This window comes from Carettochelys insculpta, chromosome 3, assembly GCF_033958435.1.
Source record: "Carettochelys insculpta isolate YL-2023 chromosome 3, ASM3395843v1, whole genome shotgun sequence".
NCBI lineage: Eukaryota > Metazoa > Chordata > Testudines > Carettochelyidae > Carettochelys > Carettochelys insculpta.
The window spans coordinates 83,415,930-83,435,512 of record NC_134139.1 but is presented as its reverse complement, the minus strand read 5'-3'; the positions used below and the strand labels follow the sequence as shown (position 1 = coordinate 83,435,512).

General features: G+C 41.3%; 1 protein-coding gene across 3 annotated transcripts in view; it reads right to left on the bottom strand.

Moving 5' to 3' along the window:
- The window catches only part of RPS6KA2 (ribosomal protein S6 kinase A2), a 473,151-nt gene that overhangs the window by 19,976 nt on the left and 433,592 nt on the right, over positions 1–19,583 (bottom strand). For all 3 annotated transcript variants that reach the window (XM_074990258.1, XM_074990256.1, XM_074990257.1), the window contains 3 exons: positions 18,315–18,445; positions 15,544–15,669; positions 2,092–2,181 (listed from right to left, as the gene is read on the bottom strand). In XM_074990258.1, the coding sequence (XP_074846359.1) occupies positions 2,092–2,181; positions 15,544–15,669; positions 18,315–18,445 (347 nt within the window). The remainder of the gene's footprint in view (positions 1–2,091; positions 2,182–15,543; positions 15,670–18,314; positions 18,446–19,583) is intronic.

Sequence of the window (19,583 nt, the reverse complement as noted above, 5' to 3'; positions counted from 1 at the left end):
AGCAATCACAGATCATGGACACATTAGACTAGCAACTAGTGATCCATCTGCAATATCTTACTGTTGATGGAATGCACTTGGGTATCTGGACCCTCTGAGTTTTGTTGACAAAACGGCCATTTTGTCAACAAACCCTCCAGTGCTGACATAGCCTCTGTGTTTCTGTTTATAGAAACAAATACACCACACACACTGCTATATTCTTAAGTGTTGGCAATTGCTAGAATGTTGTCCAAATGAATGCCTAGGAATTATAATGCGAGTATGTAAATACACATAAGTGCGTAGGCCTGGCTTGCTATGTAACTTGCCTCATTTTTCAGTGGATGTCATTGAAAAGGTAAATGAAAGATTACTTTGTAAATAGATGCCTGCCAAGCAATATGTTGGAGTCAAAGTGTCCGTGTTAGCTAAGATAAGCAGCAGCACCTGGATTGTAGGGACAGAGGAAAAGATAAACCTGGAATGTAAAGCTCAGGTTCTATATGGACCATGCATGGAAAGAGCATGCTGTACACGGATTGGTTCCTGAAAAGTAACGAAGCCTACCATGGAACATGTGGTGCAATATATGGTTATGAATGCATGTTAATAAAAATATACATAAGGTAGAGTTTTGCTCTAACTTTGGATATGCGATACACCCTAAATCCACCTTCTTATACCTGAGCCTGATGAACCGAACATAGCTTTGCTGTATGCCAAACAAAGGAACCTGAGTGACTAAATTGGAGTCAAACTGAGTTTTCAGGGAACGAGTGCAAGAGGTATTGTGAAAATGTGACACCTACACATTCTCCTTCTCCTAACGTTCAGTTAGATACACATCTGCAAAGTACCAGCATTCTCGATGCCTTAACATTCTGTGCTTCAAGAGAATTCTGCTGTATTGTGTTCCCATACCATGCTCGTCCCTGAGCACCCAGAATCTCACACTAGATCATTCCCAATTCCTGCAGCTCTCGGAGAGGTAACCCACTAGGCTGTGCCTGTGTCTCTTAACGTTCCCCAGTTCTTGGAATGGAGGGAGCAATAGAGAGTCAGAGAACATCACATTACTACTTCAAATTTTGGAAGGCCACATGATCACTCTGTCACAGATTTCCACCTTCCACTCACTCTGAGCTTTTTAGACACAATACTGCAGGAACTCCAACAACAAAGGTTTGTTTTTCTTTAAGGAAGTGAACAAATCAGTAATTTAGCTCCCAAGAGCACACCACAACCCTGAATCAGGTTACCTCTTTTTCCTTTACTGCCATTTATGAGACAACTAGCAGAGTTAGCCTCATCTGCATAAGGGAATTTTATCAAGAACATTTTCCAACATAGTTGATACTATTTGGATTCCTAGTACTGACAAGACTCTAGCAGCTTACAATATTTCTACATGTTGATTAGAGCTGCTTGCAGGGGATAAAGATACCAACAGTTATGTCAGCACTAGGGCTCTGGCTGATGCTCCCTTTGGTGCAGATGAGGTGGGATGGGAGGGGTAGCACTGGCGGAAAATCTTTGCTAGTGTTCTGTAGTACAAACAAGGCCTTAGATGTTGTCCTTCATACTAAATGTAAAATAAGGTCTCTTCTAGTTGTCTCTTTGGTTGCTCACATTTAAGGTAGGCTTCTTGGCACTCAAGAAAAATTGGGGAAGTGCTGTTTGCCTAGTTAACAGTCCTTCTCTCAATAAAAAGTACCTAGGGATGCACGTCAGCAGTTACTAAACAGAAAATAGCCATTCCAGTTTCCACAGGATCCTTTTTACTAGCATTCAACAATTTACCTTAAAAAGCAGATTGAAAGATTTTAGTTATGGAAAGTCTTTTAAAATCAAATTAATTTCTGTTCTATCCAGTGTCACGGCTCATTTGAAGTATGCTTTTGCCTAGCTGGCCAAATAGTACTTGCTGAATACGTGGTCAGATACTCTTGCCACTTTTATGTCAAATAATCTTTCAATGAACATTTTTTTCTGTGATCCAGGTGGCGCTCGTTTTAAAATTAAAATGACTGAAATTAAAACAGTTTCTCAGATATGCTTGGTTTTAAAAGGAGAATTGTTTAAAGCGGAAAGTGCTCATAGACTACTCACATCTTTCAGAGTAATGATGTTGGGATGCTGCCCGTATCTCAAGAGAATCTCAATTTCTTCTGAGGGGTCTCGTTTGCTTTTATCGATTATCTGGAGTAAATGAAGCACAGACCGGTCAGATACAGGATAACATCACCAAATATAACAATGTCTAATTTAAATGTACTAACATTTAATAGCCCACTGATCATCATAGGTCCTTTTAAATCACTGGGCCCCAAGACAACTGCCCCTGTCGGCAACCCTGGACTTGTCCCTCAGCTCAAGCTGTGGTCACCTTCGTTCTAGGAAGAGAACACGACCATTTTCTGTATTCAGTGCATACATGTATTGCACTATACAGGAGACTAAAGAGTTTGACCAAATCTTAATCTGTAGACAGCAGGTCTAAGGAAAACCTTGCACCTGCTGCTTAAATGCCACCCCTGCGAACAGAGCCTGCTGTTGAGATGTCATTTATTTCTCATCAACATTTCTACCTGCCACACTTAGGAAGTCAGTCAAAGAGGCTTAGTTGCTTGTGCAGCAGAGAGCATTGCTTTCAGCGCTGAATGTGAAATGGCTCGCCATGTCTTATATGACGAACATGAAACAAAAGCAATTACAGAAGGATCAGGGGAAATTAGCTTTAGTGTGTGGTCTCAGCTGTAACTCCACAACTAATATCTTAAGTTCCACTCCAGTATAAGCTCAATTTGTCCCAAAAAAAAAAAAAAAAAGTCTGGACCTGAGAAATTCAGGACAAAAGACAATCCCCCCCCGCCCCCAAACATCCTGGGAGCATTACCAGACACACTTTTAAATATCAGGACTCTGAAAAAGTAATTGTGACATTTTCACAAACTCACAACTTAAAACTTTTGGTTCTTAAGGCTTCAGACTTGTGACATAATGTAGCTCTCTCAGAGCTAGCAAATTGTACAGACCTAACACAAATTTCACCCACAAAATTTCTTAAAAGCATTAACTTCCTTTACATTGATACATATTAATGCACACATTTGCATTTACTGTGGAGACCAGCAATGGTGGAGGGGGGTACAAAGATGACAATATGCCAGTCTTTGATTACAAGCCAACAGTTGGTGCGTACATTTTAAGTATATGTCAGCTGTTGAAGTATGGGCCAGTAGTAGTTGTGCACATTTAATAAATGCTGAGACAAAAACATTGAAAAACAAGTTGTAGGAAAAAGTCCTTCTAAAAATTTCTACTTAGTATAGTGTTATTCAATGAGAATAGGGGAATCTAGCAATACTCAAAGACAGTGGATACCCTCGTTGAGTGGTCACATGTAGGTACCCAGAGATTTAAAATTGCCCCTCAGCAACAGTTTCATATAGAAAAATATCCAAGATCCTCAGCTGGTGTAAATCCTCTGCAGTCAGTGGAGCTACACTAATTTGCACCAGCTAAAGATCTGGTCCTCTGATAGTTAATCAGTAGACTGAAAAATGCTTTAATAAATTCTTAATTTTTCTCACACATTTTTATTAAAGAAAATTATATGTAGTGCATATGTTATAAAGCACATGATTAAATCTGAAATACAAAAATAGTGTCAGAAAATTCTGTTTATCTTATTTCAAGAGAAGAGAGCCATTCTACGAGTCATATAATAATTAAAGACTATTCATGATGCCTTTGCAACTATGGGTGATAAATATTTTCTCACAAACTTGATGGGCCACATAAATGGTCACCCAAGAAACTGTCAGAGCTGTGAACAGAACTCCTCTATTCCTGACTACAGCCCATAGCCAATCCACTAGGATATGCTAGAACAGATCAATGGTCCTTCTTTACAATACCGTCATAGTGGCTTGCTAATGATCATGATCATCAGTGATCATAGGTTCTCTAGCTGTGGTCCACAGATCACAGGTGGCCCACGAACTCCATTCAGGTGGTCCATGGATAGTTCCTGTCAAATAAGAGCTCTATGCACAGAGGGCTTCCAATATTAGAACTATGAACTTTAGATAATTAGTAGCCTGTTCTGTCACTCTGACTTCGAGAGAAATCTAAGCAACTGCTTCTGACAATGGCACTGTGATTTAACCCCAGCTGTCCCAATACCATGGACTATGGCAAGACTCTTTCAAATGCAGACAGACATTCTCATTGGAAAACTTTTTAAACTTTCACAGAGACATACCAGATTCCGAAGGAGCATGACAGGTGCATTATACAGCACGGAGATCATTATGGCTTGGAAGGAGGGACCACAAATACATCCCTTTGATTAGCAACAGGGAAAAGGTGCCAGCTGTGCAGAGAAACCATAGGGAAGGAGAATATTCATGTTGTCTCTGCTAAAGCTGCTTTATTTTGTATAATGTGCTTTGAAGATTTCTTAAGAAGCATGATTAGTGTTGAAGTCTGGGTTAATCATATTTAACACAGTTGTGTGTTTCAGCACCATTTTATATGATTTGTAAGTGTTTTAAATGGGAATAAAAAAGAAACAATTCCATGAGTTTGAACACATTTTTATTTAGATCTCATATTTATGGCACATTCATGTCACCCTGATGTAACAGTTCCTTTAGCTATAGAAAGGCGAAACACCACTTTTGAACAAAAGAGGCTTAACTGGCTATGCAGAGATTTTAAAACTGGCTGGTTCATCTGTAATATTAAATGCAAAGAGAAGCAACACAATGAGAACACTATGCAGTCCTGTGCTGAGGGTTTCCATTTCAATTATATTGCCTTCTAAAAAGAAGTCATATTTATTTCTGTCAAGCATTTGTTTCAGTTTGGTTCCTTTTTATTTCAAGTTTCTCAGGCTGGATGAAAATCTTTTTGGAAGTGTCCACATTATTTAAAAGGATGTGGTATAATATTACACTTCAGATCTCTCAGACGAGAACTAGTCCAACTAACAGTTTCTGCGGCGGAGCGGGGGAGGTGGGGGGACATTTTGCTCTGTTATTAGATTTGATTAATTTAAAGGGTTCACCTACCTCTTGGTTAAAACTTTCAGAAAAATAGTGGAATGACTATATTTAAAAACAGATTTAATTAGCAGAAAAAATGGTCATCAGAACAAACTGTGTGGGTGGAGTGTGAAGCTTTCTACACCGAATACATATCCAGTTATTTCCACTCTTGTGACTCAGTGTTTACAACTTTAGCCTGCAAAGATTGCCCTGTGACTTAGGACTAGTTTGGTGCTTTCTATTTTCCAAGCAACACAGAAACACAAACTATTTCAACTGCAGAACCCTCCTTGTGCAGTAAGAAAGGATATTTTATAGAGACACTCTCCAGCCTGGGAGCAGCAATGGAGAGGGCTCAAGAAAGGGAGTCAGGAGACCTGGGGTCCATTGTCTGTTCTTACCGTGGTCCTACTCTGTGATTGCATTACCTCTCTTAGGCTCAGTTTGCACATCTGTGGACTGGGGATAATATGTCTGTCCTTCCTTCCTTTATAAAGCTATACAGATGGTATATAAGAACTAAGTGGTTTTAATGTAAGGAGAAAATTCTGAAAGCATAGAATCCAAGCATATGAACCAAAATCTTCATGGTCACTGAAAGGAACACATAACTGCTAAGCACAAAATTCCATCCAAAACATTCAGGTACTTAGATGTTCAGTTGGGCAAGGGGAGAGACTATCCTATTAAATTGTAGGAAAAAACTAGCTGCTATTTCTTCTCTTGAAAAGGTTCCTGTTTTCCATTGAAAATGATAACCTCTCCTCATTCTGCACAGTTAGCCAATAAATTGTGCAACTGGATTCCCATGAGGCTTTTTACCCATACTTAGGTCTCTTGTGGAAATCAATAATTAAACTATTCTGACATTTATTCTTTACATACGAAAAATCTGGCAGAAGTACTATGCATATTGTAGTAAGTTTTATATACCAATAGTATATAGTACAAAATAATTAATGTCTCTACAGTGTGATGCGATTTCTAGTCTTTTCCGCCTACTAGCCCTTGGAATGTGTGTGTGGCTGGTGCAGATGTATTTTTGTTCCTTGTAAAGCAGGTATGAAACTAAATAAGGCAACAAAAAATAAGATGCATTTTCAATCTGTCAAACAAGTGCACTATAAACATAAGTCAAATGAAGTTCGTACTTTCGGACAGAGACAGAGAAAGATGTGAAGTGTGATTGTTGCTTGCCTGTATCCTGAAAAGGTAAAGGATGAGACTCTCTGTGCTGATTTCTCAATGTTCAATAAATTGCTTGAGCTGAATCATCTGACATCTGGTTAACCGATAACCAAAACAGAACCCTAGCACCACCAAATGAAGGCAGGAACAACACACACATATTCACATCTCCTCCTCCAGTAGTACATCAGCACCAAACAGGGCCTATACCCAATAGATTAAAGGGTCATCAGTAAAGCAAAGCACTTATTGAACCTAATCTCCTTACAAACCTGCTCAGGCATCTCTATTGCCCTGCTCTGCCCATACTACCTTGTATTCCCAGTGCTGATGGTGAACTCCAGCTCTCTCCATAGACCCCTTCTCCATTCAGGTCCACTGATCTTTCCTCAATTTGCTTCTGCTTCCTCAGAATACAGACTTCATTTCCAAGACAGCAAAATCTGGCAGACACACGTGTGCGCGCTCATACAAACAGGAGAGCGAGCATGACGTCGGCTGCTTTCTTGTGAGTACAACACAAATCTCTCAAAAGGAGGCTGTCATGTAAAATTATACCATATACATTACCATATGAAGTTATGGTAAAATTGCTCCTTATGGTCCCAGTTCAGGATGAATCTTAATCCCTGAGCTGAGTCAAGGCCTAAAAGTATGTATCAGCTCTCAAAACTTGTTTAGAAGAGGATAATTAGGACAAGGTGTTAAAATATTCCCCCAGAACAGAGATAAGATCCTCGTAAGCCCTCCCTGTTGCACTTTCACCCCTTTCTTCTTGCTGCCATTTTTACCTTTATAAATGCTCTATCTAGGATATTTAGACAACAGTAGTCACTATTGTACTTAGATACTCCCCTCTCATCCTCTGCACAGTTTTAGCAATTATGAATTCCATGCCTTCCCTTTTGCAGAATACCACATAAGCAGCTTCTTGAAAAGTAGGCCCCAGGTGCAAAGCCATAATCTTCCATGAGGGACAAGAAATTCAAGGGCTATGTCTATACTGGGGCCATTTGTTGACAGAAGTTTTTGTTGGAAGATATTTTGCGACAAAACTTCTGTCAGCAGATCGTGTTCAGACAGCAAAGTGGATCAAAAGAGTGATCCATTCTGCCGACAGAGAGCCGCTGGACTGCCCAGCTGCTCTCTCAACAGAATGGCCAACTGGAAGCACAGCAGACAGGGTTGCCCAGTGTCTCGGAAGTCCTGTCTGTTGACTGAGGACCCTCCTGAACATCCAGACCAGCTTTCTGTCAACAGAATCTGTCAAGAGAGGCATTCTGCCTCATGGGGCAGTGGCAGAATGCTGTTGATAGAAGTGCCGAGTTCTGTCGATTTACTATTGACAGGACACCTTGAGAACATGGACACTCTGAGTTTCGTCGACAAAACATCCATTTTGCTGGCAAAATTCTCTGGTATAGACATAGCCAAGGTGTTTGTTCAAAATTTGTTCTGAAATCTGTGTTTACTGAATGCCATCATGTTCTCTACTGATGCTGTTGCCATGTTACCAGACTAAGGATCATTTGCTGATCAATACTAGCACACACCTGTCATTTTATGTGATCTGGTCCCTTCTAAAGATGTAAGGCAAAAAAATGTCCTTTTTGTAAGTGGTTTTGTAAGTAATCTCTGGAAGGGTGCAATTAACTCCCAGAAACAGGGAGATTGCATTGGCAATAAGGAAATCATTCCAAACTTCTCTCCAGCGGAGTGCCAGAATTTAAACATGTGGCTTTTGGGAACTGCTGACATCGCCTAATCTTGTTCTTGATTCCAACTCTCCCAACTAGCATTGGGCCCAGTGCCTCTGGGATGGAAATACAGAATCAAATCCCAACATCCCTATTCAATGCTCATTTTCACCGTCTCCCACACTACAATAAATGAGTTTGTATGACAAAGGAGTTGAGTAAAATCCAAATAAAAACCTAAGGATTTGGTTTATGTACCCATCCCATCCCCTCCCTTACTACCTTATGAGATTTAACACTGAACATTATTTTTGTTGTAGCTTGGCTTCAGGGGAACATCTTCTTTGGTACTATGCAGTTACACCGAGTTCTAGATTTGTGTAATTTGTGTGAAACCTGTTTCACCGTTAAATGAAAGAAGTTAATCAAAATTGCCCTGATCTGGCAAACTAAATGCACAGATAGAGCCCAGATCTCATCCAGATCCTGGTGAAATCAGTGGGGCTACGTGTGGACACTTGGTTTTAGGAGCTGGCAAAACTGTTCCAGCAAAAAGGTACAAGAAGCTTGAGATTTTTTCACTGAAATTCTCATTAGGATTCCTAGTGGTCAATTTATTTATTCTTTGGTCAAAAGCGCCATGGGTGCCTCTTGGACACATACGTGTAAACATGGTCTCTTTCCTGAAGAGTTTACAATCTGTTTCCTTTCGGTCAATCGACTCCTGTTTTCAGAGAGAATGAGAGAGCCAGGAAAAGCAATCCAAATAATACAGAGACCGCAACAAAGCGATCAGACTTGAGGACCACTGGGCAGAAATTTTTACATTTTCTGCATCAATAAAAGACATACAAATTCCTGTTTGCTTAAAAAAAAAAGAATACCAAACAAAAGCATCAGCATGTCAGGTAGAGTTGGAAGGCTAAATTTATCTTGTTAGTTATTCACTGCATTCTGCAGTTAGTAATAAACTCCTGATATAGCTGCAGGTTATGAGGAGAATAATTGTGCAATGATCTACATTTTATTGAATACTCCCTAGCTTTCAGACTAATGCTTCCCCATCTGCTTAGATCAAGCATCTGAAAAACCAGGAAATTACCACAATGAACATTAATGGAAGGGAGATGAAACTATAAGGTTAATTGTGGTGCATACCATTTAGGCTTTCTTAGCTAGGGTTGCCAACTTCTCTCTCTTGATGGCTTGTGGATACTCCCTTTCTATTTGTATTATTCCTGTACAGCTTAAGTAAAATGCACCTTTGTCCCATATCTGGATATAGCAAACTATAAAGGGGTGGCTGCAGCCACAGAATGTGGACTAATTGTCAGTTTTACAAGCTAAAGACAAATTGTCACTTTATCTAGAGAGGGGCCCATGCTGTAAGACTTGTCTCTCTATTTGCAGTGTCTGGTGAAGATGGCATGTTGGAGCAGAAGGAACCATGGCTGCAGGGCTACTCTGCTTGGGCCGTTCTCTGCAGGAATAGCAGCCCCTGTGGGCTGGAGCCAACCAATGGAGTTTAGAACATTCCCTTGAATGGGTCTCTCAAGTGCTGAGGCAGCGCTGTTCTGTGTGGCTGAAAAAGGGGGAGGAACCAGTTTTGCAGTCCAGGCAGCACTAAGGGCTGACTGCTGTAGCCCTGTCTGCCCCTTTTACCTGTGGCTTCAGCCCTTCCATGGTTGCAGAGCCAGGCCACCCCTCACCCTGCCCAAGGGCCTGTAGTGGTTGTTAGTCCCACTGAGTCCTCTAACTTCATTGCTGTATGCATGCAGGAATCAAAGCTGAAAATTAGCAGCAGTATTGAAGCAAAGAAAAATTTTCTCCAAGAGTGCTGACTTGTATCAACTCTCTGGGATGTTTTCCGGTGTCTGATTTGCTACTCCGTAATGAATGCAAGCTGTTTTCTTTCTTCCCTGAAACAAAGCTCTGCATCTGTTTTGGGGATTTCACATTGATTGCTTTTATTCTTTGGTATAATATCATCTTTCCCCTCTCCGCCAAAAAACATTTTCTCTTTATTTAAATAATTTACTTTCTCTAAATTACGGAGATAATGAAAATCAGGTCAATCTATTTTACTCCTTGACACAGTGACACCAATATAATCCTTACAAATATGCTCAATCAAACCAATGCCCTTTTCTATTTAAAATACCTGGGCATCTGCTGTACCTGCCTTTGCAAACATATTCAGTATTTGAAGATTCTGAACCAGAACAGACATCTGTAGAAAGAGGGATGCTTTCATTTTTCCAAATCCCTTGCTTTGTGACTGTGCCTTCCCAAGGAGCTCTGAGAAGTGAATGACAAATTGGACAAATGTCTCCAACTTGGGGAAATGGTCTGAAGGAAACAGGATGAACTTCAATAAGGACAAACGCAAAGTACTCTACTTATAAAGCAACAATCGGCTGCACACATACAAAATGTAAAATGACTGCCTGGGAAAGAGTACTGTGGAAAGGACCATAGTGGACCACAAGCTAAATATGAGTCAATATCCTAAACCGGTTGCAAAAAAAGTAAACAATATCCTGGGATGTATGAGCAGGAATACTGTAAGCAATGCACAAGTAATTCTTTCAATCTATGCTGATTAAGCCTCAGCTCTGGTTGCCATATTTCAGGAAATGTGTGGACAAATTGGAAGAGTCCAGAAAAGAGCAACAGAAATGAAAAGGGCGACTAAGATGATTAGGGGCTTGGAACGGGTCCCATATGGGGAGAGGCTAGAGAGACTGGGACTTTTCAGTTTGGAAAAGAGGCGATTGAGGGGCGATATGATAGAGGTATATAAAATCATGAATGGTGTGGAGAAAGTGAATATAGAAAAATTATTTACCTTTTCCCATAATACAAGAACTAGGGGACACCAAATGAAATTGATGGGTAGTAGGTTCAAAATAATAAAAGGAAATTTTTCTTCACACAGCGCACAGTCAACCTGTGGAACTCCTTGCCCGAGGAGGCTGTGAAGGCCAGGACTCTATTAGGGTTTAAAAAAGAGCTTGATAAATTTTTGCAGGTTAGGTCTATAAATGGCTATTAGCCAGGGATAAAGTACGGTGCCCTAGCCTTCAGAACAAGGGCAGGAGATGGATGGCAGGAGATAAATCACTTGATCATTGTCTTCTGTTCTCCTTCTCTGGGGCACCTGGCATTGGCCACCGTCGGCAGATGGGATGCTGGGCTGGATGGACCTTTGGTCTGACCCAGTATGGCCATTCTTATGTTCTTATGAATAAAAAAAAATCTAGAAAACATGACCTATGAGGGAAGATTGAAATCATTGGGTTAGTTTAATCTGGAAAAGAGAAGACAGAGGGGATATGAGAATAGTTTTCAAGTACCTAAAAGGTTGTTATAAGGAGGAGAGAACATTTCTTCTTAACTTCTGAGGGTTTCAACTGAAGCAAGGGAGTTTTGGTTGGACATTAGGAAAAGCTTCCTAATGGTCAGAGTGACTAAGCACTGGAATAAATTGCCTAGAGAGTACTTATGGAATCTTCCTGTGCCTCTAGAGATTTGAAAGAGCAGGTTAGAAAAACACCAGCCAGGGTGGTTTAGATGGTGTCTGCCATGAGTACAGGGGAGTGGACTGAATGACCTCTCAAGGTTCCTTCCAGTTCTACGATTACCGGTTTTTATGTTGCTAAACTGCACAGCAAACAGTGATCATCCAGAAACTGTTTTAGCTGAGTGAGCTCAGAAAACGACCCAGAGGAAAAATTTCAAAAGCCCTTAACTCTCATTTTTAGAGCCAGGAATTTTGGCGTTTATTGACATGATTGTTTAGTTTTTGGCAAACTAGGATGTAAATCTATCCCACGTTAAGTTCCACACGCTCAATTTCTATATGGACGCTGCTCATGCAGTCTAAGATTTTGTTAGTGTAATTTGAACAACTCTGCTTTCAAATGGGAGCTGATCATAGCACATTGCATCCACACTAGCATGTAGTTTTGTTTTTTTTTTTTGGAAAAGCTGGGTCTGTTTTGAAAAAATCCGTGGAGCACTTACACACAAAACATGGTCTTTCAATCCAAAAATTGAAAGAACGCAGCCCTTTTTCTGGTGGCCCTCTTCCTCCCCCAGATGAGGAAAAGCACCATTTTCTGAAAATTCTTTTTTTGGAGGGGGAAAAAGGTGTGTAGAAACTCTGCAGGGCCTTTTTTGATAAGAGCAGTCCTCATGGTGCCAGATTTTTCAGACCCTGGCCTATTCTTTTGAAAGATCAGGAACTGTGTGGAGGCTCTCTGTCAAAAGAGTGGATTGCTCTTTCAATCCACTTTTTTGTGTATGGATGCCATCTTTCTAAACAAGTTTTGTCAGAAGAGATCTTCTGGAAAAACTTCCTTGGAAGGATTGCTGGTTGTAATGCAGACAGGAAATTCATAGTGCAGAGCAGAGTTACAGCACAGCTTGCCAGACAAGAACTATAGCTAAGTGAAATTCAGTTAAGAGGCCTTAGGTATTGTGTCATATAGATGTATAAGAACCCCCTGCTTCCCTCTCCTACTGCATAGACAAATCCAGCCCCCCTAAGTGAGAGGTGGATTTGTCTAAGTAACTCTGGGACTATTCCCCTAAGTGAGTTGGATGCCTAACTCCTATTTCAAGCCAATGGAAAAGAGAGACTTAAGCTGCTTAGGTGCTTTTATAAATCCCTCTAGGCTCCTTTTTACATCTTTAGGTGTTGAAATAACCTTTGTCAATACATCCCCAGCGAGCTCAGCTGAACAATAATGAGAAGAGAGAGAAGTACCATACATTGTACAAAACACATAGGCTGCGTCTACACATGCCCATTTCTCTGGAAGGGGCATGGTAGTGAGCAGCCCAGAAGATGCTAATGAGGTGCAGATGTAAATTTCCCACACCTCACTAGCACATGTCCATGTGATTCGGAGTCTGGAAGCCCCGTCTCCTGGACAATTTTGAGGAAGATGGGGCTTCCAGAAGGAGGGTTTTCTTCCAGGAGATCACTGCAGGCCGCATGTCTACATGGCTATTTTGGAGTCCGAAGGAGCTTCTTCTGGACTCTGAATCACACGGTCATATGCTAATGAGGCACGGGAACTTTACATCTGTGCCTCATTAGCATTTTCTGGGCTACTCATTCATTCCGAAGGAAGGGACATATGTAGATGCAGACATACTGTTTCTGGATTAGGAAGGGGTTCTTTTTCATTGTGTGGATTTTCTAGCTGCAGCCCTGATTTACTCTGTATCACTGCTCTCACTCAATATAAGGCAATTTATTTTCCTACTCAGAAATAGTAAATAAATCTCAGCAGGTGCTGTGCAGCATCGTTATGTTGTGTCCTCTGGGCAACTGGCAGAGATTAATTCACTCAGTGACATTCTTCTGTAGTGATTCCACAAAGTCATGTTCCCAGCACCTACCACTGTCATGTGGGCGAACAAATCTCTTAAGTGCTAACCCTGGGCCAGAAAAAAAGAGTGAGAATATAACTCTATACCCTGGTGACTGGGGACTCACTGGCAGTTCCAACTGCAAAGACCATTTAACTATTAATGCAAAATAGAACCACTTCAATAGTACTTAAATCAACTTCTACCTCAGCATTAGCAATGACATCAACAAAGTCAACTACCATTAAATTCTCCTCAAACCCACATGCAAAAGCACAATTTAAAACAAACTAGGCTTCTCATTCATTTTGAAACTTACAAAAGGAAAACAGTGATCAGAGGACAGGTAATTTACTAGTGTAATGCCAGCAGATGGAACCAAATCCAAATGCTAAAAGCCAGTTACACTAGCATCCTTCAAACATTGTTAGTTCTGCAAAGATACTCAAATCCATCCCATAATTTGATTTTAAGTAAATACAATCTTATAATCTGTACCATACATTTATCTATGTACCTGCCTCCACTAGATAATTTCGTACAGGTTGAATCTCTCTTGTCCAGCACCCTCAGGACATGAACCAGAGAATTTGCCAGACCACATGAGGTCAATATTTCCTAGTACATTACCAACACTTCCACTGCTTACTGGGTTCTTAGAAGACATTTAGGGGTAAATTACAGCAAAACAACAGCTCAGACCACTGAGAGCCAGGACTGGTAGCTGTAAACAAACTTTATGAGAATATGGGAAACTTGGCAACAGCCATGATAAGTGGCTGTCCAGCTATCTAAAATCATGCTGGATTACTGACATTGCTGGACGAGAATGTTCTGGATTAAATAGGTTCAGCCTGTATCATTGGGCCTGATTCTACTAGTGTTCAGTCACATTGAAGACTCAGATCACTTTGGAAATAGTCACCTGATTGTGATTTGAAGCTGAAATCAAGCAGTTATCCCCTAAGAACATGCCATTGTCTGCTTCTCTGATGCACATGCTTTTTTGTTAGTAGCTATTTGTCTTCCGGAGGCATGTTTAATGTTTGGAACTTTTCCTCCAAACACAAACTCTCCAGACCAGGGGTCAGCAACCCTTCTGCAGCAGAGTGCTGAAATGTGACCTTTTGACCCCTCTGTATGGTCTGAGTGCCGGTGATACTTTTTAAAGTCATGAATAGTCCTACTTACAACAGCTTCATTAATAAAAAATTAAGATGGAGCGCTTCATTGTTTAGGTGGTAGTTGGTAGCATTAGCTGGTCTTTTGTTAATCCATGGGCAGCGTGGCTTTGAGGAAGCTCCCGGCTGCATGGGGGAGAGGGGTGAGGCTGAGCTCCTGTCTCGTGTGCTGATGGAAATTGGCTTCCATGCCATTCCTAGCACCTGTCCTGGGGGTTGCTGACCCTGATCTAGACCATCAGCCACTCCTGCAGGCTTCATCTTCTTCTATCTCTGCATATCCTTCAATTAATACATACAACAGATGCTGCAACATCATACTCCAATTGTGATCTTATCAAGGAATTATATGGAGAGATCATTATTTCCTTTTAGAAAAGAATTCCTTTTTAAACACCCTTGCAGTTTGCTAGCTTTCTTGGCTGCAGCTGTGTACTGTGACTTGGATTTCACAGTACTACTTTACCAAGTCTGAAGCCATTCACTTCCTCCCCACCCCATGTCCAACTGAACTGCATTTAATTAGTATTTTGATTCTCTGTTGGATCCTCTCCATTGCTCATTTGTGCAACTGTCATGTGTCTGAATGCCAATGAGGCAAAAAGGGAAGGGAATCTGATTAATCATAGGTGACTATGCTAGTGCAGCACATTTTTTCCCCCAAACATCTCTAATTATATGAAGGAAGTGTCATATTTTAATATGCCATAGAGAATGAGAAAGGTGGTTTGCATTTGTCAGGTGTATACTTCCCATTTTTTTTCTTCATTTGGGGGCTACTTCAGTTCTAGATCCTGTTCAAATCTATTACCTAGGTAACAGTGAGAATGGCTGAAATGATTAACAATAATCTAAACCTGACTGCATTGATATTCTGCGTGAGAAGGATAGGTCCTTTTCTTCTCTGATTTCATTTGCTGAGGTTAACTCAGAAGGATGAACCTTAAAGCTCAACATGTCATCCTTCTGAAAAGGAAAACGAGTCTGTGACCAGATTGATGCCTGATGTAATTGAGGAGCCTTCACCATACATTTGTATCTGCCAGGATGATTTCTTACCTTCACTGCAAATTCTGCTTCTGTTGCTTTATGCACACACCTCTTGCATACTGAATAGGAGCCAACACCTATGTCCTCCTTGATCTCATATCCATCTGTAAAATGAATATTGTTCCCATGTAACTGCTGTAGAGAAAAGGACAAAACAAGGGATATCAGAAGACCAGTATTATGGAACAGAAGAATCCTGGCCAGTGACCATAAAAGGATAGCTGAGCTCACCCTCTCAAACATCTACCATAGTGCTTAGAAAATATGTTAAGCTGTATTTAAGTTCAGTGCAATGAAGTTGTGGCCACTTTTTACATAAACGTGTCTCCTTCCTTATTGGTGCCATTCCTCAATAACCTACAACTGTATAGCTAGGAACAATGGTATTGAGGTGTTTTTAGACATGTCTGGGATTTGGAGATCCAATTCCCAGTACAAATGAATATTTAAGTATGCACACAAAGTGGACCAACCGCAACAGGAGAAATTGAGAGACTGACTAAATAGGGTGGTGGTTAGGGCAGACAAATTTGAATCTGGGTCCTCCAAATGCCAAGTGGGATTCCCCTAACCAGTGGGTTACGAGCTATTCCGAGGACTGTCTAGCTGTCCCTTTCCTTTGTTTTTCACAGAGACTTTTGAAGAATCTCATTTTGGCCCAAGAGGAAATGCAGCCTAATGCAGAATCCACAACACTTTTTGCAAAATGGAATTCTTGTTTTCTGGCCCTCACCAGTAATTGCATGTGGAGCATTGGGTGCCATACTTGCACAAAACAAGCTATATAAAAATTATAATGTGCTGCGGCACACAGAATATTAGCAGGATGAAAGCTGATACCACAAGCAGGGGCGCCTGTTGTGAAATGCATCGGAAAAGACTGTGTGTGCCAGACTGCAATGCTCAGGTGGTTGCAGTGTCACTCACTGAAGTGCGTGAAGTTCTTTTAGATTGCGTGCAAGTCTGCACTGACAGGTGAGTGGGCAGATACTGTTCACACACACAGCTGATATTCACTTTGCCATTCCCAAAAATTCCAAGGAAAGAGGATGGCACTGGGTAAAGAAACTGCTTCCTTCCCCCCGCAGCAGTAAGCACAAGGTAGGGATGGGAATTCACTGTAATGGCATGTAGGGGCGAGAACAAGACTGAACAGCCATTTACTGTTTGTCTGTTGGTGTTCATGTTACAAGGTAAAGACCCAGAAGTGTATGTGGGCCTCAGGCCCAGCAATGGGTTAATTCAGCCTAGCACAGAGTGCCCACTTATTCCTATGCACCTGGATCCAAGGTCTGTGTAGCCCATACAAAGGGAGGTCTTAGTCTCAATAATGCCATTAGGACAGGGCTAAGAACATAAGAACAGGCATAGTGGGTCAGAGCAGTGGTCCATCTAGCCCAGTACTCTGTCTTCCAACAGTGACCAATGCCAGCTGGTTCAGAAGGAATGAACAGAGCATACAATCATCAGGCGACCCAGTCCCTGTAACCCACCCCCAGCATCTGGCAATCAGAGGCTAAAACACCAGAGCATGGGGTTGCATCTCTCACCAACTTGGCTGAGAGCCAGTGATGGTTCTGTCCTCTGTGACCTTACCAATTTTTTTAACCTCATTGTAGTTTTGGACTTCACAGCTCGCAATGAATTCCACGGGTGGACTATGTACGGTGTGAAGAACAGATAGATAAGACAAATAGGACAGAAAAAATATAATGCCCCATACCAATCCATGGTATGCCACCATCTTGAACACTGTATACTGTTCTGGTTGGCACCTCTCTAAAAGTGCACATTAGATCTGGACAAAGTACAGAGGAGGGCAACACAAATTATTAGGCGGGGATGGAACAACTTTCATACAAACAGATTTAAAAGATTGGGACTGTTCATCTTAGAAAAGAAATGACTAGGGTTAGGATATGACAGAGGTCTATAAAATCATGAATAGTATGGAAAAATGAACAAGGAAGCATTATTTACCCAGGATATGGTGCAGAAACAAGGGGTCACCAAATGAAATTAATAGCCTATTAGCTAATAATGCTTCCTTGTTCATTTTTCCATACTATTCATGATTTTATAGACCTCTGTCATATCCTAACCTTAGTCATTTCTTTTTCTAAGCTGAACAGTCCCAATCTTTTAAATCTTTAAAAACAAACATGATGAAGAGAACATCTTCACGGAATGAACAGTTAACCTGTGGAACTTGTTGCTGGGGGCGTAGCAAAGGCCAAAACTATAACAGGGTTAAAAAGAATCATATGAGTTCATGGAGGATAAGTTCATCAGTGGCAATTAACCAAGATGGTCAAGGATGCAACCCCATGCTGTGAGTATCACTGAACCTCTGATAGTCAGGAGTTGGGACTCAGTGATAGAGGATGGGTCACCTTTTAAACTTCCCAGTTCTGTTTATTCCCACTGAAGTATCTGACATCAGGTGATTTTGGAAGACAGAATACTTATTTAGACTGACCTTTTGTCTGACTCAGTTTGGCCATTTTTATGCCCTTGAGCCAGCTCATGGTCAGGTATGTAGAAGTGGACTTTGTTTCAGTCATTAAATTGTGAGAATAAAATTTTCTTTATGCCAGTAAATAAGAACGTTGAACATGAAACTAAAAAGTCTTTGGAAAAATCACCTCTGTTTTTGCACCTACTGTTGGCTGTATGTAAATAAACTACGGATGAATAAATTAATCAACTGATGTAGTTTAAATACAATATGCAGCTGGATATTTGCTCATCCAATGTGAAATATAACTCAGTGTCAATACCTGCACAATTGGATGAACTGTGATTTTGTGCAAATCTGGCTGTGATGGCTCTTGTGCCAAGTTGGATGCGATGAAGCTGAAACCTCTGAAAAGGTGATGAGCATTGGCACTGGGAGGAACGCCAGGGGAATCTGCAGAAGAAATGAGAATATGGACTACATGAGTTAGACAACTAGAGAGCAGAAAGTGAGTAATGGTCCAACATTTGCAGCAATGAAGTATCAGCACTACCATCCAACAGCAACACACGCTGATTGAGCGGTTACAAACTCATAGACACTACTGGATGAGCTCCTCCTGCTTAGTATTGGAACAGAGAGGGGAACGTTCATGCCTGGTTTGCTTGTCTCCTGCGCAGCAGGCTTGTTGCACAGATGTTTCTACAGCGCCATTATAACAAAGGGCACACCACAATCCTGCGATTCATAGGAAAAAAAGAGAAGGAGCTGGGCAGGCTGGGAGGGCAGATTGGGGCACTACCCTCCCTTTGACCTGTGAAGATTCCCCTGGGGCGGGGGGGGAAATACAACCTACGGCTGTGCAGTAGAACCCACATTTTAAGAGCTAGTTGGGAACAGAATTCAGAAAAAATTTCGAACGGCTCATAAAATTGAACATCTAAAATCAGAGCAGGCATGGTGCACAAATTGGAGTGTGGTGCCCCACGCGGCTTTCTCTTTGTCCTTCAATCCAAGGCACTGAAGCCATTGGAGTGTGGAGGGATGTCAGGGTGTTCTTCATAAATGTTGCTATTATTACAGAGGTTCTTGATTTCCTGTCGTGAAAAGTTTCCCCTCTCCTGTGGACCCCTTGCCCTGAGGCCTGGGAATAGCCACAGCTAGAAGGAATGTAGACTAGCATGAATGGAGATATGTTGTCTGGGTTGGGGGGAATCACAAGTATAGAGCAATTGCAGCTGTCTGGTGCCTCTGCATATCTTGCTCCCAGCCTAGTTGAAATCCAGCAGGTTTAGAGATGATGGGAGCAGTCGTATATTTGGTGCTGGGGAGATACATAAGGGTTGCCCCTGGTTGGGCCTATGGGGCTAACGGTCTGAAGCGACGTCAGGGATATTTCTTTCCCTTAAGACCTCCTCTCATTGTAAAACCAATGGCAGGGGGTGATCTCAGTCTTAAAAAGTTGAAGTCCTTCTGCCCTGTGAGTCACACACCTATGTAACATTCTCTGGCAGCCAGGTAGCCAGCCCAAGAATTAACCTGTCATTGAAAAGGGGAAAAAGAGTTACACTGTATTTATCATTTTAAAAAC